The sequence below is a fragment of the Hippopotamus amphibius genome, chromosome 9 (assembly GCF_030028045.1).
Source record: "Hippopotamus amphibius kiboko isolate mHipAmp2 chromosome 9, mHipAmp2.hap2, whole genome shotgun sequence".
Taxonomy (NCBI): Eukaryota; Metazoa; Chordata; class Mammalia; order Artiodactyla; family Hippopotamidae; genus Hippopotamus; species Hippopotamus amphibius.
The window spans coordinates 106,903,593-106,926,993 of record NC_080194.1 but is presented as its reverse complement, the minus strand read 5'-3'; the positions used below and the strand labels follow the sequence as shown (position 1 = coordinate 106,926,993).

Genomic DNA, 23,401 nt, shown 5'->3' with positions numbered 1-23,401 from the left:
AGAAAGAAGCCGGAGCATTTACTACTCTAGCTCCTTCCCTTCTGGGCCACACCACCCACTGGGGTACTCTCTGCAGCTGAGTCCCTTATGGGTTTCCTCAGCCCTGTCCACACCTGCACACACAGCCCCTCCTTAAACTCTCGTTCTCCCTCGCACGGTCCCACCGCTTCTGCTGATAGAGCGCCTGAGAAAGAGCACAAAGCTTCCGGACACATTCAGCTGTTAACCTCGAGAGCCTCTCCATGGAGTGGGGAATCCTCAGCTGCACAGCCTGCAAAAGGACCACAAAGCTTGCAAAACATTGACCATTTGATCCAGACATCTTGCTGCAGGAGACAGGGTTAGCTCACTGAAGTCCTCAGTGTTCTCACCGAATTCATCAAACGTGTGTTAGCTGATCCATCACTCTTGTACACTGGGGAGAGTTTTCGATTTTTCCTTGTGGGCCCACTTATACCTTCAACAGATTCAAATCCAGCCCCCCACATCTCTCTGGCAGCCTTGCCCGGCCTCTGCGGCTGCCCCCCTTCTCTGGTTCTCGGCTGGTTCTTGCTGAGCTCTCTCTCCCTGGACAAGACAGGTCAGTCCCACACTTGTTCCACATCAGGCCCTCTGAGGCCCTCATCAGCCATTCACACTCGAGTAAGAATTCGCTGGCAGTCCACCAGGAACAGGACCAAGACCGACTCCTGGCACCAGGGTGTCAGTGAGCTGGGAGAGGTTAGGGGAGCCCAGAGCGCCCACAGAGAGAAGCAGAAACTGCAGGGGTCCTGGACCTCAGTCACAAGCTTTATTGTCTCGAGCACAGACTCGCCACACGTCAACAATTCCACTTCGGGGAAGGGAAAGGAAGGGTGTGGGAGGACTTGGGGAGGGGGCATGGCTGAGCGCACACTGGGCAGGTGCAGGTGCTCACAGGGAAAGCGCTTGCCACCTGCCAGCCCGCCCCGGGGGGCTCAGCCCCTCCTGGTGTGGGCTTTTGGCTGTTCGTAGACTAATCAGTGCCTCCAGTGGGGCAGGACGGCTGCCTGATTTTGCTGGAAAGAGTAGTATTGGACTCTGGGTTAAGCCACTACAGCGTTGCTTTTAGACCGCTGTTAATAAAACCGCATGCAAAAGCTACCGAAAGCCAACGGGGAGAGGGAAGGGGGCCGACGGGGCTCACTGGCCGCCCCCAGGATGGGCTGCTTCGGGGGAGGGAGGCGGACGCCACCCACCTGCACCCAGGAGCGCTCAGAGGCTGCCTGGGCTGCTCCCAGGGCACCAACGGCACACCTGTGCCGGTGCAGCTGAGGAATGCAGCGATGGGCCCTCAGACGCCCCCTGCGGCCCCCCGCGGGAAAGGCCCCCATGAGCACTCTCCCTGAGCTGGCGGAGGAGGGGCAGGCCCTCCACGAGACCCCGCAGTGCAGGGCAGTCGCCCGTGGGCCCTCCAGCGCTAGACGTGGGGGCTTCGGGCAGACGCTGGCTTTTCCCACCAGGCGCAAGGCTGGGGTAACTTGGCAGGGCTTGAGGGGAAGCGGGGGAGGCGGGACGATTTTTCTCCCCCAATCTTCCTTGGGTTCTTTTCTTGGCTACAGGAGACAGGGCTTAAAAAGCTCCAGGCAAATGCCCTGGACCATGGAAAGGGGGCTGTTGGGATGTGTGTTCTGATGCGGCTGTGTGGCCACACCTCGCTGAAGGCTCAGCCCCGGGCACCTGGCTGTGTCTGTGCACGGAGAGCTGGCAGGGGCATTTGCAGTGTATGTGGTCACGGCCCTGCCAGGCCTGGGCTTGGTCCTAGAACCCGAGGGTGCGCATCCGGGTGGTCTGAGCGTGGCTGACGGCAAACGTCCCACCCACACGGCACGTGTGCACGCAGGACCCCTCTGAGTGTGCATGTGCCGGGGTCACCGGGTGTAAGTCAGGGTCTGCATGGGTGAATCTGCAGGTGGGAGGCCGGTTTCAGAACATCACGTGAACCCAGGGGACAGCATATTACTGACCAGTCGAAACATACCCAGAGCCCTGGTCCCGGTCCCCCCTAGGGCCGCCCCGCCGAGCCAGGTCACTGGGGGTAGGGAGTGTGGGAAGGAGAGGGGCTTCCAAACTTTCTTAACACTGCGGCTCCTGGCCTTGGCGACTGCCCTCCGGCCAGCAGCTCGGAGCTGTGTGCGCGCTGGGGTCAGGGTGGGAATGCAGGGCCCCGCCCCCCAGCACTCGGAACCTGGGGCCTCCCTGCGCAGACTGGCTGAGGGGAACTTGTACCACCGTGTGAAAGAGGCTCGGCACGTGGGGACAAGAAGCCCTGGGGAGAGCCTTGGCCTGGAAGCGGCTTCAGAAAAGGGGGCCGCCACTCGGCTCTTAGCGGCCGGCCTTCCCTCCCTGGTGCCGGCCGGCCTTCCCTCCCTGGTGCCGGCCGGCCTTCCCTCCCTGGTGCCGGAAGGAGAAGCTGGGGCCGTCCTCTGGCCCCGCCCCGGACAGTGGCTCTCTGGGGTCCGAGAGGGACCCAGGAGAAGGAGGGGCAGAAAGGCAGGGCAGGGGCACGGCCAGGGGGCCAAGATGGTCCTCAGGGCGGCTCCTCCTGGGAAGAGGCATCTGGCCGGATGGCCTCGGCCTCCCTTAAGCCAACTCCAGAAGCTGCCGGGGCATCCGAGGTATCCAGCCTGAAGGTCCCGGGGGCCAGGCTGGGGCTATACCGCTCTCCGTAGAAAGTCGTGCTTGAGGAAGCCTCCTGGTCCGGCAGGGGGGTCAGGATAGGGGATTGTCCACGGCGGCGGGTATGTCATTGTTACAAACACTGGTCTCGTCTCCAAAGCGACAGTCCTGGCCCCTGCCTGGAGGGGGTGCCGCCGGGGCAGGCTGGAGGGGCTCTGGTGTGGACTGGGTGGCTCCACGGCGTCCCTCAGGGTCAGTGCTTGTCCTGGAGAGAGCAAGGGCTTGATGAGCAAATGTCTCAGGAGGCTTAGAGGCAAGCAGCAGAGGGGGTGCCAGGTAGAGGGAAGAGCATGTGCAAAGGCCCTGAGGCAGGAGCGCTCTCTGTGCTGTGTATTTGGGGCACAGAGAGATAGGAGGCAGGGCGGGAGCGGTTTATGAGGAGTTGAGGAGAAATGGTGAGAGCATGTGGTTTTACAGAGTTCTGAGGGCCTGCGTGGAAGCTGGATCCAAGGAAAGGAAAACTGATGCTGAGACCCCAAGCCTTGGTTTTCATGTCTGTAAACCGGGAATAACCCCCCAGGATGTGCCTCGCAGGACAAAGCCACACAATGTCTGGACACCAACTCCCAGGGTGCCCGGTACAGGCAGCTCCTCTGCAGACGAAACCCCGCCACGTCCTGCTACAGGTCCATGCCTCCACCCTGCTCTCTGCGCCCATCTCTCGCTCCACTCCTCACCCACAAGGCCGGGCCTTTGGGCAGATGCTGTGGCCAGGGTTCTCCTGTCTCTGTGTGAGCACCTGCGCCACGGCTCCACTGGCCGAGCTGGAAGGACGAGCCTTGCTTCCTCTGCTCCAGCCTCACCGGCCCAAGGTCACACAGCGAGCCAGGGACAGAGCCAAATCAGGCTGGCTTCTGGGCCCCGGCTGGACTCTCTAACACTGTGGGTGAATGCCAGGGGCTGACTGTGGGATGGAAGGCACCAGGCACCTCCTTAAAACACAACACAATGAAGACATTCCTAGCAAGAGAGTCAGGCCCATGAAGTTGTAGGAAACCGATTTTCCACCCACAATTTTATAAAACGAAGACTGTACAGAGACTGCTTAAGGAAGAGAGAAAATGCTTATGTTTAATATATTCAGTGAAAAAAACCAGGAGGTGAAATTGAATACAGAGTATGCTACCTCTCTATTAAAATAATTTAGGGACTTCCCTGGCAGTCCAGTGGTTAGGACTCTGCACTTCCACTACAGGGGGCCCAGGTTCCATCCCTGGTCAGGGAACTAAGATCCCTCAAGCTGTGTGGCACAGCCAAAAAAATAATAAACTAAGGTAAAATGAAATAATTTACGTGGTACTTTGCAACCATCACAGTAAAGACCAATTCAGGCAAGATTCATGAACAGATGCTGAGTCCAGGGGGCATTTGGGCAAGGAGCAGAGAATTCACAAGGTCTTCCAGGGTCTTCACTGACTGCTCGTTAGGAAAGAGCCAGTAACTATACAGCAGAGGAGTCAGATAACAGCTTGACCAGGTGATCAAGATTCACATCAGGGATGAAGGGCAGATGGACATCACGCGCCCCAGTCGTGATGCCCAAAGAAGAACATGACATTGACCGAGTATCCCAGCCTGAGTTGTAGACCCTGGCTCTAACCACCAGAATCCATCAGATAAACCTCAAAGAAGGAATCTTCCATTAAAAGGGAGGCAGGACTGTATTTCAAAAATGTCAATGTTATAAAAATCAAAGTGAAATTGAGGAAATGTTCTAGATTCAAGCAGACTAAAGAGAAATAAGTAAATGTGATGAGCTGACGCAGCCTTAGACTGCACCCTATACTGAGGGGCAGAGCCGTGAAGACACTCCCCTGGTCAACTGAAAAAATCGGGTATGGCGCGTAATAAATCTCGTATCACTGTTACATTTGCTGAGGTTGTTGACTGTACTGTGTTGATGTAAAACCACATCCTTCTTCTGAGGGAATATGGACTGAAATATTAAAGGGCCATGACACACACAATTATACTCAAATGGTTCAGAAAGATATTCCATGCATATAACACACTCATCTACACATAGAGAACGAAAGATAAAGCGAATGGGGCAAAATGTTAACAACATGTTATGTTGGGGAAAAGGAGAGCTGATGCTCCAGGTGCTATTTTTATTCTTGCAACTTTTTTGTCAGCTCGAAATTATTTCCAAATAAAAAGTTAATGTCTATAGGTCAACTATACGCCAATAAAAATTTTTTTTAAAAAGTTAATGTGTTCACACATCTACAGACATACACACAACACGTAACAATTCTCGTTATTCGCAGGAGTTCTGTTCTACCGAATCACACCGACACTGAACCAGCAACTACTGAACCACAGCTCCCAGGTCCTGCGAACCTCTGATCTGACTCTGACGTTTCTGTCGATTGATCAATACGTAAGCATGATTCACGTGTGAGTATGTTTAAAGACAACTCTTTGAATACATATTGTTGACTCCTTAAAAATGAACTCAAGGCTGGCAGCACCGTAACTCGTGCCTGAACGAAGCTTCTCTAAAGTCCTTTCTGGAAGGCACATCACAGCCTTCTTGCACCTAGGAACACTAGGCAGCTCTTCAGCACGACGGGCCATTTTAAACATCGCAAATCACCAAGAAAAAAAGCATGAAAATGTGAAGAATGTGTCACTAAATAGACCGTGAAAAGGACACTTGTTTGCAGAAGGAGCTAAACGGGAAGGCAGCACGGTGCTTTGTACGAGCTCAACTGGGAGCCTGCACGTCCAGTGATTAAATTTTTTCTCCACTCTGCACGGGTGCCCCCGAATGACCAGGAAGGTGCCTTGAGTATCGATTTGGGGGTTACAAATAAATGTTACCAAGTAGGTAAGTCTGCAAATATGGAATAGTGAGGGTTGACTGTACACGCATGCACACGTATACACACAAACACACACGTACATGCTTAGCAAAGTTCAGGAAGGATAGCAAGTAAAAATGTTAACCTTGGTCATCTCTGGGTAGAAGGGCTACTGGTGAGTATTGTTTTTTTTTTGATCTCGCCCTGTGGCTTGTGGGATCTCAGTTCCCTAACCAAGGATTGAACCCAGGCCCATGGCAGTGAAAGCGCCGAGTCCTAACCACTGGACTGCCAGGGAATCCCCAGTATTTTCTTCTTTATATATTTTTTATTTTTTCCCCAGAAGTTTCTCAATAGGCATGTATTACTAACAAAAGGATTTTTTGTTGTTGTTGTTGTTGTTTTAGGAGAAACAAGGTTAAAAGAGCAGGATGGTAACTGAATCAAGTTTGACTACACTGGCCCCACTCTGTGAGTGACCCTATTATAAAGCCTCTTGCACAACATATCTTTGCATTTTTGGTGGCTTTTCAAAGTTTCTCCTCCAGAGAAGTCGGCCTGTACGGGAGGGGGCAAGGCTGACCCTTACCTCTTGTTTGTGGGCCTTGTCTTGCTGGTGGATGCCGTTTGCAGAACCGGAATTGCCGACAGCCTGTGAGAGTCCAGGGCAAGATGCTGAGTGAGGTTCACCAGGCAGCATTTCCTGGTTCGTCCACTAGATGGCGAGGTCTTCCCAACAGGACCATCTTGGGCTCCAAACTCTGACCACAGCCCTTCAGAGTAGGGGTCCCAGGACCCACCCCAGGAAACGGAGGCTCCCAGGGCAAGGCTGTATCTCTGTCCTTAGTCTGAGCTCCTCAGGATAAAGCCATGTACCCCTCGGGCTGGGACTCCCAGGGGGCCGGGCCGAATCTCTGCCCTCACACCTGGCTGAGACCCAGCTCACCTGGGACTTCTCGGGGCAGCTCCTCATGGCCTCCATGAGCCTCTCCACCTGCTGAGCCTGGTCCAGCGCATCCCGCAGAGCATCCTCCGTGCTCATCAGCTGCTGCTGCAGCCGCAGGAGCTCTGACGCTGGGGACGAGGATGGGTCAATGAGGGAGTAGCGCCTCTGATCCGACAGGGACTTCTCTTTGTCCTGGAAGCGGCAGGAGAGGAAGAGGGTGTGTGTGCCTGTACATGTGCATGTACGAGTCGCGGGAGGGTGGTCTCTCCTCTAGGCAGGAAACTCGTCTGTCCCACCTCATCTCTAGGTCGGGCCTGAGCATCACCAGGAAGCCCCCTCAGGCCTCCCTCCCCCCCTGAGGGTCCTCACGGAAGCATCTTCCTTGCCCCCTGCCCCGAATTCCCAGGCTCTGTCAGATGTTACACATTCTCCAAGTCCTGAAACCCAGGACCCCTCCCTCCCCTTTCCTTCTTGCATCCCCCCAACTCCCTCCACACTGTTTATGTGGGTCCCTCCTCTTCACCTCTAGACCCGCAGCCTCATCCCCTGAACCCCTCCTCAGAGCTCTCTCCTGCCCCCAAAAGACATCCCTTCCCTTCCCTTCCCTTCCCTTCCTGGTGCTCTGCAGCCGACCCTGCCCACTGTGGTACCCAGAGATGCACCTGCCTCGTGGGCAGACCAGCCTCCTCGTTCCCACACAAACCCTCCCTGCACTGTCCTCCTCGGGTCGGTTCTTCCAGGTCCCTCTGCTCTGCTCTAAGCCTCTACCCAAACCTCCCTCTCCACCCAAACCTTCCTCACTTCAGAAGGTTTTCTAACCACCAAGCCTGTCCCTAGTTCTGAACTCGGGGGCAGCTCCATGGTGCTGGGGACGGTGCAGGGGGACACGGGAGATGCTGCCCTGGTGGAAGCAGCAGCTGGTCACGTGCAAATGCAATCAGCTTGTGGCCCACAGTGACAGTCAGCGCAGCTCTGCCCCCTCAACATGGCTCTGGGGAAGCCTTGGAATCAGAACTCCCAAATCCCCACCAGGCCTGGGGCCTTGGCTTCCAAGTTACACCCAGGCTCACAGCACCTTGAGGACCACAGAGGGCTCTGTAACCACCCCCCTGCTGGCCAGGACTGGAGGGCCACAGGGCGGCTGGGCCCGGTGGTCCCCACGCCCACTCTGGGTGCAGCCAGAGTGACATCCCTTCTCCCTTAACCCTACAGGCCCAGGGCTGCTCCCACGGATGCAGGCCCCTCTTCTTCATCCATCTCCTCCAGTGTGGCTGAGTCGGTGGAGCTGGGTGGGTGGGCAGTGAGGGGCTTTGGAGCAGCTTCCCCTGACAGCAGGCCTGTCCTCCTGGAGCAGTCCACACTCTGGAGCGGACCAGGCCCCGGAACCGGACACAGGCCTGTCCTGAATGCTGACCACAGGCGGGTGGAGTGAGATGGGTCTGTGCTGTGCTATCAGCATCAGTCGCCTGCCCAACCCCCACCACTGGAGACTCTGCTCAGTCAGGCCCCTGCTTCCCTCTCCTTCCTGAGACTGGTGCATGAGTTGCCACTGCCGGACCCAGAACAAGGAGCTGGTTTTTGGTTGATTACTTCCCTGGATGGGGAGCTCACCATCTGGCAGTAGCCCATCCCACCTCTGGACTGGTCAGATTCTTAGGAAGTCTTTCTTTGCATTGCATCACCCAGACGGCCACACAGCCAGTCACGGTATCTACAAAAGGGGCAGCCCACGGCCCCTCCACCCGCTACATCGCTGACCCTGCCTGTGGTTCTAGGGGATTTTGAGCCCTCACTGTGACTTGGCTGTCCCTCGCGTGGCTCCAGGAGGTCACCAGTCTCAATGGCCTGATAGCAGGTAGCCCCAGCCCCGCCCTGGTGTCTCCCGTCCCCAGGCGGCCCCCTTCCCCACGTACCAGCCCGGTCAGCTTTTCCCGCAGGCCCCGGATGTCATCCTTGAGTTTCTGCTCCTTGATCCGCCACTCGGCCTTGTGGACCTCGCGGCTCAGGTCCCTCTCGGGCCCCGGGGAGTGGCGATTGGCCTCCAGCAGCAACACCCGCAGTTCGTTCAGGCTCCTGGAGGGGGTGGGAAGAGGGGGCACAGAACAGCTGCACTCAGCCCGGGCCCCTCCATTCCCACACTCCACAATTTGCCAGGTGCCTGGAGACTGGCCACCCCAAGGGAGACACTGGCTACTAAGATAGCATCTGTGCCAGGAGGGAACAGAGAGGAAACACGAGGCCTGAAACCATCTGACCACAGCCCGAGAGGGGCCAGGGTTTGGGGACAGGACGTCAAGAGGACTTAGCCTTTCTTAGAATGATTCTGAAGTTTTTTTTTTTAAAAAGAGAATATTTGGGAGTTGCGGATTAGCAGATGCAAACTATTATATAGAGAATGGATAGACAACAAGGTCCTACTGTAGAGCACAGGGAACTATATTCAATACCCTGGGATAAACCATAATGGAAAAGAATATAAAAGAGAATATATATAACTGAATCACTTTGCTGTACAGCAGAAATTAATGCAACATTGTAAATCAACCATACCTCAATAAAATAAATTTAAAAAAGAGCATATAACATTTGTTTAGTTAAAAACTAAGTAATACAGAAGTAGAAATACAATGTACATATGAAACTTACATAATATAAATCAATGTTATCTCAAATTTTAAAAATTAAATTTAAAAAATAAAACATTTATCCAAGAGAGCTCACATGGTAAGACATTTTTTTTGTTTTTAATTTTATTTATTTTTGGCTGCGTTGGGGCTTTGTTGCTGCACACAGCTTCCTCTAGTTGCAGCAAGCGGGGCTACTCTTCATTGCAGTGCTGGGGCTTATTGCAGTGTTTTCCTGTTGCGGAGCATGGGCTCTAGGTGTGTGGGCTTCAGTAGCTGCAGCACATGGGCTTAGTTGCTCCATGGCATGCGGGATCTTCCCAGACCAGGGATTGAGCCCATGTCCCCTGCATTGGCAGGCGGATTCTTAACCACCGAGCCACCGGGGAAGTCCCTGGCAAGACATTTTAAACGCGTGATGTCAAATAAGTTTTATTTCCTGTGTCAACTCTTAATCAACTGGCAGTAGCTACCTGGAGTACTGTGGTGAGAATGATTCTGGGCTTTGCAGAAAGAGTGCAGTGCTCAATCAGCAATGTCTTCCACGGGCATAGCATGGGAGAAAAGGACACACCCCTTCTAAGCTTTTTCCTTTGCCTGCATCTACTATAGAGGAGGGGAAAACTCTCTCTCTCTAGGTGGCTATGGGTAGTTGAGGACAAAGTTGAAGTCTGCTGGCACTGACCCTTCCCCTTTCCTCCTTCTTCCTGCTAGGAATGATGGCTCCTGATGGCTGGAGCTTCAGCAGCCACCTTGCAACCACAAGGGAAAGTCTAACAGAACCCAAGAGACTAAAGCTCTTGGCATTGATGTCTGAACCAAATACCAGCTGCAGCTACCTCCAGATTTCTTGTTACATGAGGAAAATAGATCTCTACTTGTTTAATCTGCTGATCTCCCACTCCCATCCTACGTACCACAGAAGCATGGAGCAGTTCACGGTGGCCTACATCAGTCAGAATAGCTTCTAGGAAGAGGTGGTGGGAATCCTCAATAATTTTTAAGAGTTTCAAGGAGCCCCTGAGAGCAAGATGTTTGGGAACCGCTAATCTTTCCCATAAGCTCTGCTTGGAGAACGGTGTTAAAAAGGATTCTGAGGCGTCCCTGGAGCTTAGCAGTGGACAATATGGTGATCATCAGTGATGCCAGCCACCTGCCCCCCGGGTCTATCCCTGCCCCGCCTCTGGAGAAGACTGGCTAACATTAGCTGGGTGGAGTGAGGGTCAGGCAGGTCTGATCACGCGGCCCACGGCTGACTCACCGCTCCTTCCTGAGCAGCTCCTGGCTGATGAGAACCAGCTGGCCCGAGGCGTCGTGGGTCTTCCGGGACAGGGCCTCCAGCTCCGTCTCCAAGCGCCGCTTCTCCTTCTGGAGGGTGTCCACCTTCTTCTCTCCCAACCTGCACTTGTTCTCGAGTGCTGAGGGCCAGCAGCAGGGCAAGGAGGGAGAGGGTTGGGATTGCTGTGGGAATCTGTCCCACCCAGGGTCCAAGGCCCGGGCAGGGAGCAGGTTTCCCCGGGGGTCACAGGGACGCACTCGACCAAGTGGGCCTCTCTCTTCCTGCAGGGCCAGGCAGCAAGGGGCCGAGAAGAGCTACTACGAAAAGCAGACCAAAGCCCCCACACAGCAGCCGGGCCCTCTGGTGTCGCGAAAGCACTCCACCCTTCCTGAGACAGAGTCTGGACGTTTACACTGAAAAGCTACATCTTCACCTTGACCCCGGAGGAATCCGAGGTCAACTGACCTTTGTCGGGACCAATTATGCCACGTGAACATGATGGGAACTGGATAGGAGTGGGGGTGGGAACCATTTCCCAGGATGGGGGCCGTCTCATGGACACCACCACGGGCATCCTGGTGGACAAGAAGCAGGGCCACTTTGTCACCAAGTCACAAATTCCAGACCCCCTGCCTCTCCCCAGTCTCCCCTCTGGCCTCATTTTCCTTGTGCCTTGCTCTTTGCTGCAGCCAATGTCCTTCCCCTGATTCTGAAATCCTGGTATTTCTTCTAAGGGCTGGTGCACAAATATTGTATCAAAAGGCAGAGAGACTGAAACCCAAAGGTTTTCAAGCCCAGAAAGCAAGAACTCAAGAGAAACACACCTGGCTCTGGGCAGAGAAGCTGGCTGGGACCGCCAGCGATATTATGGACCAAGTCTGGGCTACTGCTCCCCTCTCACTGCTGCCCAGGTGGAAGCCCAGTGCATGTGAACTGGGCCAGGCTGCTTCTCAAGGCAGAGTTGGGGAGGACACCCTGACCCAGCGCCACCCACCACCCCCGCCTCTGCCCTGCTAGACTGGCACATGGCCCAATGAAAGTCCCCGCATCTGTCCTGAAGGAGGGAGACTTACCACTTACTTGGGCCCTGAGCATCTCCGTCTGGGATGTTAAGGCTGTCACCTCTTTGTCCCTCTTGTTCAGCTTGTCCTGCAGGCCTGGGGAGGAGGAAAGATGAGGGGCCATCAATACTCCAGGGCCAACACTGTGGTTCAGTGGGCGAGGGGGTGGCCCTCCCATCACAACCCTAAAATGGGGTCCCACTTGGTCTCGAGAGTCCAAGCTCTTGCTCACACCAGTCGTGCCTCTGGGCAACCCACCCTGAAGAAGAGGTGCCAGTACTGCACGATCTTGGGCAACTTAACTCTCAGAGTCTCAGTTTCCTCAAGTGAAAAGTGGGGACAACAATGGTGCCCATGTCACTTGGCCACATGCATTCAATACTGGATAACCTCACAACAGTCATGCAAAAGATGCATGGAAAGGGCTAGGAATGTGTTAACTTTCTGTAGGTTAATTTATAAACCCAATGTGATACCAATAAAAATACCAACCAGACTGTAATTTATGTGGAACCAGATAAGCTGATTCTAAAGTCACTTGGACAAAAGTAAAATATATAAATAAATAAAAATTTTAAAGAAGAAAAAAAGAAAAATTTTTTTTAAAAAATAAAAATAAGTAAAATCACTTGGGGGGCTTCCCTGGTGGCACAGTGGTTAAGAATCTGCCTGCCAACGCAGGGGACACGGGTTCGATCCCTGGTCTGGGAAGATCCCACATGCCATGGAGCAACTAAAGCCCGTGCCCCACAACTAACTGAGCTCTCGTGCCACAGCTACAGAAGCCCGCACGCCTAGAGCCCGTGCTCTGCAACAGGAGAAGCACTGCAATGAGAAACCCGCACACCGCAACAAAGAGTAGCCCCCGCACACCACAACTAGAGAAAGCCCTCGCGCAGCAAGGAAGACCAACCCAGCCAAAAAAAAAAAAAAAAACCCGAAACAACAACAACAAAACACCATACACACACAAAAAATCACTTGGAAAAATAAGCAAAAACACTAGCCAAGAGAGTTTGGCATAAAACTTATTCAAAGAATTAAACATGCAATTACCATATGACAATTCCACTCCTAGATATATACTCCAAAGAGCTGAAAACAGGCACTCAACAAGTACCTGCACCACATGTTTACAGCAGCACTATTCACAACAGCCAAAAGGTGGAAGCAACCCAAATGTCCATCGACAGGTGAATGGATAAATAAAACATGGTGTACGCATGTGAGGGAATATTACTCAGACACAAACAGGAATGAGGCACTGACACGTGCTATAACACAGGTGAACCTTGAATATGCTAAGTGAAATAAGCCAGACATAAAAGGCCACGTATTGTATGATTCCATCTATATGAAATGTCCAGAATAGGCAAACCTACAGAGACAGAAAGCAGATGAGTGATTGTCAGCAGCTGCAGTGAGGGGAGATTAGAGAATTCATAAGGGGTTTCCTTTGGGAGTGATGAAAACATTTTGGAACTAGATAGAGGAGGTGGTTGCACAACCCTGTGAATGTGTTAATGCCCCTGAATTGTTTGCTTTCAAATGGTCAATTTTATTTGTTAATTTTGTCTCAATTAAAAAAAAAAAAGAATGGCCAAGAGAATTTTGAAAAAGCAGGAAGACTAGCCCTGCCGGTAACCGAAATATAAACAAAGCTTCAAAACACTGTAGAATTGGCACACAAAGAGCCAGACAGGTCACCGGAAAGGAATCAAAAGTCTAGAAATAAAGTCTATTATCTGATGGAATTTAAAGATGATAAGTTTGGTTCATGCAAATCAGTGGGGAGGGGAGCTGAGGTCTTCAAAAACGGTGCCGGGATAAGCGGTACTCTTGGGAAAAAAATTAAAATGGATCCTTAACTCACACCTTATAGAAGGGAGAATTCTGGATGGACCAGAGATTTAAACATTGAAAATGGAACTTAAAAGGTAGGAGGAGAAAAAAATGAAATAGGATAAAAAAGAGCATAGACTCACATGTAGTAAAGATGAGCATTGTTTCATGGAAAAAAAAAAAGGTAGTAGGAGAAACCACAGGATACATTTTTAAAATAATAAACCCAGGATTTCAAAAAGAAAAGATTCATTCTTAAAAATTTGCATGTCAAACACCACCCAAGGGAATTCCCACATGGCACAGTTGTTAAGAATCCACCTGCCAGGGGGACACGAGTTCAATCCCTGGTCCGGGAAGATCCCACATGCCGCGGAGCAACGAAGCCCGTGCACCACAACTACTGAGCCTGCGCTCTAGAGCCCGTGAGCCACAACTACTGAGCCCACGTGCCACAACTACTGAAGGCTGTGAGCCTAGAGCCTGTGCTCCACAACAAGCCACCGCACAGACAAGCCACCATAATGAGAAGTCTGTGCACCACAACGAAGAGTAGCCTTCTCTCACCTCAACTAAAGAGAGCCCTCACACAGCAATGAAGACCCAATGCAACCAATAAATAAATAAATAAAAGTTTAAAGAAAGGAACTGTAAGAAAAACAAACACCACCCAAAGAAGAGTCAAAAGACAAACCAAAAATGGGGGGAGGGAGGGGGAATGTTTGCAATGCCATATATAAATAGTTTCTAAAAATCAACAAGATCAATAACCCAGTAGGGGGAAAAAATGGGCAAAGGATGCAAGGAGAAATGGCAATGGAGCTTCACTCAGAGTAAGAGAAAGGCAAGTTGAAGTTACATTGGGTAACGTATTTTACCGTTCAGATTGGCCAAGATGACAGAGTTTGATGAAATATTTTGTTGGTGAGGCTTGTGGGGAAACATACTTTCAACCACAGCCAGTGGGAGTTAAAATCAGCTGGGAATTCCCTAGCAGTCCAGTGGTTAGGATTCCGCACTTTCACTGCTGAGGGCCCAGGTTGAGCCCCATGGAAGGCAAGGTAATTTTCTGCAGTAGGGTGTGTAACAGACAAAAACTGGAAACAACCTATGATCCATCAGCTAAATATATGATGGTAGCTCCATGTGATGGAATATTCTGCCCCACATAAAAGAATGCAGTGATAGGGAGAGGTCTCCAAGATACATTATGAAATGGAAAGAAAAGTAAGAGGCCTGAGAGAGTTCCGAGGTGGTCTAGGGGTTAGGATTCAGCACTTCCACTGCTGTGGCCCAGGTTCAATCCCTGACTGGGGAACTGAGATCCCCTACAAGCCTCATGGCGCAGCGGAAAAAAAAAAAAAAAGTAAGGGGCCTGAACGGTGTGGAAGGTGTGGCACCTCTGTGCTTGTATGTTCATAAAGCATCTCTGGAAAGGAGACATGAGTTGGCCAACATTGTGCCTTTGGGGAGGGAACTAGGGCATAGAGGATGCTTAACCATATGCCCTCTGAACCATTTGAAGTTTATACCTATTTTAAAAACAGCAAAACCAAACATACAATCAGGTCCTCAATAAACTGAGCCTCCGCCCTCCTCACTTGGGGGACAAGAGGCTGGTGCACGCAGTACGCAGCTCTCACCAAACGGCAGATGATGCAAAACAAAGCGGGACCCCGTTCAGAGGCAGAACCGACCAGCCATTCCCGAAGCCCGGCATCCCGCCCGGCCCACCAGCCACTCACCCTCCATGGTCTCCTTCATCCTGATCTTCTCCCCTGAAATGTCGTTGGATTCAATCACCTGAAAGGAGAGCCCTGTAAGGGGGATGCTCACCTCCCCTTGTCGGCCCCCAGCCCCAGCCAGCCCACCTTTCCCCAATTCAAGGAGACTTTCAGGGACTCGATGTAGCAGGGGCCACAGATGTCCTCGGTCTGGCTTCCCTGACAAGAGGACACCCCTCTGCTTCCCAGGGCCCCGGAAGGCTGTTTATGTAGCTTCCACGTGATCACCCCCTACGCTTTTCTTTTTGCAAACATCTGTTATATTAAACAGATGTCTCCTTCCCCGGGACACCTACAGAGATTGGTCCTGGGACTCTGTGTCTACCATCACCCAGAGGCAAGACTCCCGACCTTGGTTTCCCATCCATAAAACAAGAACTGACCGCCATGGGGCAGCGTGTGTAGAGCACACCCAGGGTTGGCTCCCAGAGGGGCTTCAAGAAACGCTACTGCCTTTCTCTCTAATACTTCTTTTAAAAAATAAATCCAGAAGCCAAAGAAGAAAAGATCAACTAAGAAAAAAACTTGCATGGCAAACATGAACAGGCTCCTTGCTGCTTCTTGGCAGAAGTTTTCGGCCTCCTGCCCAGCTGGCTGTCCCCTGAGCCTTCAGTTTGCCAGGCTCTAGCACTGTGTACCAGGGCAGCACAGAGATGAGCAGGAAGTCACCTCCATCAACCTATCCCTCATACTTCTACTTATACATCCCAAGCCCTGCTTTAGTCTCTGTTGTGATTAACTGAGCTTCCCAGGTCTTTATTTATACACATTACAGAGAAAACAAGGCACACACTAAATTTTTTTCAAATTCCTATACTTACTATGTGAGACCAAAACTCAAGTTGTCCCTGGACTTAAACCTTTGAATCTGGGAGGCATGTGGGTCCAGACCAAGTCCCCACGTGTGTGGAAATCAAGAGATGGCATTCCAGAGGTCACCACCCACTCCTTGGCCTGAGGTCTGCGACTGAGGGGCAGCAGGCCATCCTATGGAACCACATCAGCCCCAAACGTCCCCTGCTAAGGGAGTCCAGGTCCTGGGGTCCCAGGCCTGACCCTCCTGCTCTGAGCAGCCCATCAGGCAATGAGCACACAGCCAACCTGAAGCTCTTCCTTTTCCTCTGCCCAGCATCCTGGGAGAGCACTTGCTAACAGGGGTCCCTCCCTGAGAGAAGGGGGCAGAAAGCCGAGGCAGTGCGGCCTCAAGGTGTGACACGGGCAGAGCTCCTTTTACAAAAAAAAGGCACCTCCTGTGCGTGGATCTCCTCAACACTTGCTCAAACGTTAAGTTCTGGTTTAAGTGTCCAAGGGGAACCAGAAGCTCGGGAACCCCCAGGGCTGATAAAAAGGCAATGATCTTGCTGCTAGCTGTCCCATCGTATGAGATTTGACTTGGTCATTCTGGGCCACCTCTGCTGGTCCTCAGGCAGCGGGGCTGGACACGAGCTCTGCCACTGACGGGCAAGAAACCCTGGGAAAGGTACGCCGCCTCGGAGTCCCGGTTTGCTCACTTATGAAACGGAGCCGATGGGGACTCCGAGGGCATCCGAGTGCGAGGGGGCACTATAAGGCCTGCACCAGGGGTGGTGCCCGGAGCTGCTCACGAGGCCCGACCTGGCCCCGCTGGAGCACGTGCCCAGGCTACCCGGGGTCTCGGCCTCCACAGGGTGCTCAGCCGGGACGTCCAGATTTGGCGCGAAGCGGATCCCAGTGGCAGCAGCCTCTCCAGGGTCACGCCCCTCTGGCCTTCCAGAGCCCGCTCCAGGGACCACCCCCACCCTTGGGCAAGCGGGGCCCGAGCTGCTGCTCAGTCTCTTCAGGACGGGCAGGCAGGGGGCCGCCCTCAGGTCCCCGAGGCCGGTGCGCGCGTTGCCCATGAGACCCCTCGCCCCTGCCCGGGGTTGGACAGGGTTTGCCCTCCGCCCCTCTGCCAGCCCAGGGCTGGAGCCTCTGGTACGGGTGCCTAGCGGAGGCCCAGGAGCCCGCACCGTAGGACGTGTCTGGGGACCGGGAAAGAGGCTGCTCTCTGCGCCTAGGGACACATCTCTCCAGGCCTGGCTGCGGGGACCCAGCCAGGTCAGCTCAGACCCCTTGGGGCCCCACGGTCACCACAGCCTGCCGCCGTTCTGATGGAGGGACCAGGGGCTCCTTCTCTGAGCCAGGCGCCCTCCAGCCTCTCACGGGCGTGCTCCCGGGGGCAGTGAGGACGCGTCCCTGGGCTAGAAATGAAAGGTCAGTAGATGCCTAGACCCTCCCCGGCCAGGCCCTCGTGCCTGGGCCGCTGCCGCCCGTGGGGCCCCGCACAGCCCGGCGGGAGGGGCGGCTGCCTACGTTGGTGTGCTGGGCCGAACACAGGGACTCGACAGCCTGGAGTCTGTTTTCAGCGACCAGAAGCTTCTCCCGCAGCCTCTCAGCCTCCTGCCTGCTCTGGGCCTCCGAGCGCTGCAGCAGCTCGTAGTCCAGCATCTTCTTCTCGGCCAGGGAGATCTGCTCCTTGAGGAACTCGATGGCCTGCGCCTGGCCCCGGTACTCCACGTCCAGCTTCTCCAGCTCGCGCACCCGCAGCTCGGCGTCGCGGCACTGGTCCCGGGCCTCCTGCAGCGCCAGCCGGTGCTGGCTGGCCTGCACCTCCAGCTGGGCCCGCCAGTGCTGCTGCAGCCCGGCCAGCTCCTCCTGGGCCTCCTGCAGCTTCTGCCGCAGGCCCTCCTTCTCCTTCACGTGCACGGCCGTCTCGATGTCGTGCTTGGCCCTCAGGTTGCCCAGCTGCAGCTGGTGCTCCATCTTGATGCCCTCCATCACGGCCTTCAGCTCCCCGATCTCCTTCTGCTGTGCGCCCGGGCCCGAGTTCAGGGTGGCCTTGAGGTCCTCCAGGGACTTCTGGTGGTCCAAGGCCAGCGAGTCCAGCTTGGACTTCCAGTTGTCCATGAGTCCCATGTTCTCGCTGGTGGCCTGCTGGACCTTGGCCTTGAGGTCCACCACCTCCTGCGCGTACTTCTCGTTGGCCGCCCGCAGCTTCTCCACCTCCGCCTGGTAGGCCCTCAGGGCCTTCTCGTACTTGTCCCTCAACAGGCCGCTCTCCCTCTGGTGCTCCTTGCTGGCCGACAGCAGCCGCTCCCGCAGCCGCAGGGTCTCGGCAGCCTCGGGGTGGTCGGCGGGCGGCGGGCCGGAGTGGAGCAGGCACTGCTGCAGCTCCTCGATCTCCCCGCGCCGCAGGCTCAGCTCCTCCTCCAGCTGCAGCACCCGCGACTTCTCGGCCACTGTAGTCAGCTACCGGGAGAGAGGGAGACCGGGGTCAGTGGGCTGGCTGGGGGGCGCGGGGGATGCGACCGGGTAAGGTCGTGGGACGGGAAGGACGCCCACCCCACCGGAGTGCCGCCCTGCCCACCGCGGCCCCCAGGGAGGCTCCCCTGGCTCACGCCCCAGCGCCTCAGGGACGCGAGGGTCCCCGCTGCCCTAGGCGGTTTGGGACAAATCGGTGGTTAAAAGAAACCATCTATCTGAGGTTATGGCTTTCTTCAAGCTGGTGTTGTTTTTAAAGGGCAGACACAATGGAGGGAATTTTGCACCATCCTGCTCTAGAAAAGTCCCAGCCGGAATGAGTTGATTCACAGGGAGGCTGTTTGGAGGGGGTGGCCAAAGAAGGGTCCAGTTTAATGCCTAACGCGGGAGGGGAGGAAAAAAAAATCCTCCTGACCCGCCTTCTGATGGAAAATTCTGAGATCAGAGGCTCCATCTGCCAAAAACCCACTTTGATCATGTCAGTGGTCACAGATTTGGATGCAATATATTTGAAAGTTTGAAATCGTCTACCAGCTTAAGAAATTCATTTCTGAAGGTGACCTTTAGTTCAATAAACCTGTTTTTGTTTTTTTAATCAGGTTGAACCCTAGAGGAGGATGCCTTGGGGTGGAGGGCTCTAGCCTGTCAACTGGGACCGGGCCGGTTTCTTCAAGCAGCCTCTGTGCACACGCAGGTGTACTGCACACGCAGTCACCTGGCAGTGGCCAGTGTGTGGACAGGGCCCCACGTGTGTCTCCAGACACCCAGAGGAAGGCACACACTCACTCGTGCGCTGAGGCCGACCTACAGAAACCAACAATCACCCACCCCCCGCCCACACGCTGTGCATGGTGCATTTCCCCCGATCTCTGCTCTGTGGCTGTTTAACTCCACGACCAGGGGAACTGCGGCTGGGCTGTCCAGTGGGCTGCCCAGCTGTGTGGACATGTGCCTGCATTGGGGGCAGCCGCCGGGGCACGCATGGTGGGTGTGGAGGGGCTGGCAGGGTCTAGAGACTGGACTCAGAACCATGCGCTGGGACTCGGGGGACTTCACCCCCAAGCAGAGCTTTCCCTGGCCTAGGAAGCACTCACATCCTGGGGCTGACACAGACACCCATGCCCTGGGGACACCCCACTCCCTCCGAGTCCCACCACTCCCCCAGCCCCGGGTCCTCCAGGCTGGCCCCCCGGGCCATCCTATTTAAGACCCTCCAGGCTAAAGAAACCTGGACCCCCAACCCCCTGACCTCCGCCTTCCCCAGCCTGGGGAGAAGGGAGGCCTGGATAGGTTGTTCACACAAGGGGCAGAACGTTCCCAAGAGCCCCCAGTTTCTGAACATGACAGAGCACTGTCATGGCAATGCATGGCGGGGCGGTGCGGGGGGGAGGAGGCTCTCCCAGGACATTCCCAGCCAATGGGATCAAAGTCCCAGAGAGCCAAGACTCCTTCCTCCCGACAGGCATCCCATGGCCATGGAGCATAAAACACGTTCCTAAGCGTCCCTAGAAGGGGCGCAAAAGGGAAAAAAATAAAAGTGAGGAAAGCAGACAGAGACAGAGAAAATAATGAAACAGGGAAGCTGAAGGGGGCGTCAGCGGGCAAAGGCGCTGGCGGCCGGCGTCGGCGGCGGTTACCCTGTTGTCGGCTAATTCTCGGAGCAGCCGCTCGGCCTGCGCCTTCTCCAGTAGCAGGTTTTGCTCCAGCTCCCCAATGCGCGCGTGCTCCAGCTGCGTCTGGGTCTGGTCCCCCCGGGGCGGGTGGCGAGGTGGGGACAGGAGAGAGGGGCACAGGGGAGAGGAAGCCGGAGAAAGAGAAAAAGAGAGAGAGGCAGCGTCATCGTCTGTGCACAAGACGGGAGAGCAGGTCGAAGAAAGAGAGGAGGTCTGGGGAGGCGGGGCGGGCTGGGCCTGCCACCCGCCCCTCACTGTGTCCCAGCTGGGTTCGTGTAAGGGCAGAGGACAGGCTGCAGCCACCCTGCCCAAGCCAGCCCCCGGAAGGGGCGACGATGGGCACCCGGGTCCCTTCCGTCACCCCCCACGTGGCCCTTCCCTGCGCAGCTCCTGGGAAGGAGCCCCAGCCTACTCCCCACCCCCCATCAGGGAGCCTAGAGGCTGTTTCTCGTTTTAGGCACAGAATCCTGCGCACAGGAAACCCCCGGGAACGGACAGGTGAGTAAACGACCCCAGGATTCCTGGCCCCCAGGCTTGGCTTAAAGGTCAGAGAACCAACTGAACGGAAAGTTTTCAAATATACCCACACCATCGTGATTCTCCTGGCCAGGCCTCCTTAGTGAGGCTGGGCTGTGCCTCCCGCTGCCCTGCCCTGAACCCGGCCCCAGCGGTGCCAACTCCCCAGGCCCTGCTGAGGACGCCTGGTCTCCCAAAAGCACAAGAGCACTTTTGTCTCAGCTTCACAACACCCGCTTCACACACTAACAAAGCCCGACATTCTCAAGGCACCCAGACTGGCATTTGGACTTTCCCTAACAGAGCTGCGCGGGCAGCAGGAGGCTGAAGGCTCAGGGCATCCAGAGGGGTCTGGACACCAAGTTCATGGCAGGGAGAAGCCAGAGGTCCTCTGCATCCTTCTACTCATCCCGTCATCACCGTGGAGAGACAAGGTGAAAGCAAATGCATGTGGCAGTGCTGGAGAGGCAGGGCTGAGCACCATAGCACATTGTGCGAAAACCGAGAACACACACCCAACAGGCACAAGGGCAATGGTGACAACGTAGACAGATAGTATCGTCCCAGAAATACTCGTGCAATTCATCAAGAACTATAGAGACGTTTATGTCCTTTGGCCCATGATCTTATTCCCGTGAATTTTCCTGAAAGAACAAAAGCTTCTCTCTCTCCCCCAAGAGGGCAGCATTCCCCAGTGCTAAACCAACAGCCATGCCCGGTCTCTTCCAGAAAATTACAGGCTGAAGATCGTCCCTCAACCCCAGCCTCCCAGGGGCCATGTCACCCCCCTCCACTCCCCTGGATGGTAGGCAGAGACACCCTGCCCGGCACCCACACGAGACACGGCCTGATCTCAAATACCATTCCAGTAGCCCCAAAGGGCAAGAAAAAGCCTCCAGCTTCACAATTTCAAAGGCAGTTTCATTTGGCAGCCCCTGCAAGAGGACCCTTTCCTGTCACTTTCAGAACTCCCTGCCTCCTGGTTCGTCGGCCGGCGTCTCTGTGGGGGCACAGGAGAACCCAGTGGAGCTGCTTCAGGTCATTTCACCCACAGGAGCCTGGGGAGGGGAAGAGCCTCTGACGGCCGGATTTTAGGTGAGATGGACAATCTGGCCTTCATCCTGCTCCGGGGATGCTGCCGACGGCGTGAGCAGTGGGAGGCACTGCGCTTACATGCTTACACTCGGTGCAGTGCAGTGTGCGTGTGATTTTTGTTTCATGTGCTGACTTTAGAACCCAACCCCCCCCACCCACACCCCCCCCCCACGTGGGTGTCTTGGCTGTCTCCCTCCCTCACAGGAGAGACGGCCACTCCAGGGGGACAACCTCAGGCCCAGGATCACCCAGCAACGTGGGGCAGCAGGAGGCCTAAAACTCAGATTTCCAGATTCTAGAACGGAGGCTCTCCCCCCAAACCAGCCCAACTCCAGGGAGGGGAGACACAGACTTCCAACAGCAACACAGAGCAGTGATGGAGGCCCCTGAAGCGGAGGACTCCCTGTGTCCCTGCCCCCGTCCGAATCCTGGAAGCTTGGTGAAGCCTGGCCTAAGCCACACCCCCCCACTTTAATTAATTTTTAATTAATTTATTTTTTTGGCCGCACTGCCCAGCATGGGGGATCTTAGTTCCCCACCCAGGGATCAAATCCACACCGCCTGCAGTGGAAGTGTGGCGTCTTAACCACTGGACCACCAGGGCAGTCCCTGGCCTGAGCCCTTGACCTACTGCTTCTCCCCTTCTCCTTGCAGGCGTGGTGTCTGCCCCACTCCAAAGCACAGAGCCACCGCCCTGGGATGCCCCTCAGGTAACAGTGGGCTGGTATTATTAATCAACTAGGGAGGGGTTTCCCCAACTGCACCAGGGGGTCCCAAAGGTCAGAGGCACGTCACCCCTCTTCACCTCCCTCCAGGCCTCGCGCTGCACGGCCAGTTCTCAACACACAGCTGATTCTGAGTTCTGGCTCTTCCCCTTACACTGGGCGCTCCCATGCCAGTGAAAAATAACACCGAGGCGCTATTTAATCAACAAAACTAAAACACAAAACTCCCGGATGATAAAACAACAGCAAAACCCCAGTATCCTCAAGTCTAAGGAGGCTGCTACCTGACATCCCCAGCAGGGCGGCAGCAGGGAGTGGCACACGTTTTCACGATGCAACATGGCCACGCCCATTCAAGAACCACCAAACACGTGCCCAGCCTGTTTTCCAGAAGTATCTCACCACGCTGTGCCCTGCTCCGGCATCGGGGACAGGGAGGAGCACAAGACAGACAGGCCTCCCCCCACCGTGCCCGCCACCAAGGGGCTCACGTCCTGGGGAGGGACACAGACGGTGCAGGACCAGCGGGGATCATTTCAGACTGTGACGTGGGCTAAGAAGAGAGCACCAGGTGGGGGCGAGGAAAACGCAGGCAAAGTCGAGGAAGGAGTGACGCCTTCTCTGAGAAATACAACGTAAAAGGAGGCTTGGAGGAGAAGCAGGAACTGCTGACCAGGGCAAGGGTGGAGGAGAGGTGAGTGTTTCAGGCAGAGGAACCAGCACACACAGAAGCTCAGACAGAGCGTGGGGTGTTTCCAGAGCAAGAGGAGCCCCGCGTGCCTGGAGCAGGGCTGGGTCTTCCCTGGGCTACAGAGCCTGGGTTCTACCTAAAGTAGCATCGTAAGATGTGTGAGCAGGGAAGGGGCAGTATCTGATTTATGTTTTCAAGAGATCTGGTCATACGGTGACCAAAATAACCCGAGAGAGGGCCGTGGGTGGGGGTAGAGCTGAAACAAGAGTGGCCAGCAGTTGATCACCATGGAAGCTCGGTGATGGGTAAACAGATGTTCATCGTACCATCCTCTCTACTTATGTTAAAAAATTTTCCAGCGATACAAAATTGTAAACATTCT

At 54.8% G+C, this 23,401-nt stretch overlaps 1 protein-coding gene across 4 annotated transcripts in view; it reads right to left on the bottom strand.

Moving 5' to 3' along the window:
* Nucleotides 1-775: 775 nt before the first annotated feature.
* CLIP2 (CAP-Gly domain containing linker protein 2) overlaps nucleotides 776-23,401 on the bottom strand; it is a 79,099-nt gene continuing 56,473 nt past the window's right edge. For all 4 annotated transcript variants that reach the window (XM_057695670.1, XM_057695668.1, XM_057695667.1 and 1 more), the window contains 8 exons: nucleotides 17,372-18,307; nucleotides 15,002-15,059; nucleotides 11,427-11,510; nucleotides 10,336-10,492; nucleotides 8,364-8,523; nucleotides 6,451-6,642; nucleotides 6,094-6,156; nucleotides 776-2,902 (listed from right to left, as the gene is read on the bottom strand). In XM_057695670.1, the coding sequence (XP_057551653.1) occupies nucleotides 2,891-2,902; nucleotides 6,094-6,156; nucleotides 6,451-6,642; nucleotides 8,364-8,523; nucleotides 10,336-10,492; nucleotides 11,427-11,510; nucleotides 15,002-15,059; nucleotides 17,372-18,307 (1,662 nt within the window). In that variant the 3' untranslated portion in view covers nucleotides 776-2,890. The remainder of the gene's footprint in view (nucleotides 2,903-6,093; nucleotides 6,157-6,450; nucleotides 6,643-8,363; nucleotides 8,524-10,335; nucleotides 10,493-11,426; nucleotides 11,511-15,001; nucleotides 15,060-17,371; nucleotides 18,308-23,401) is intronic.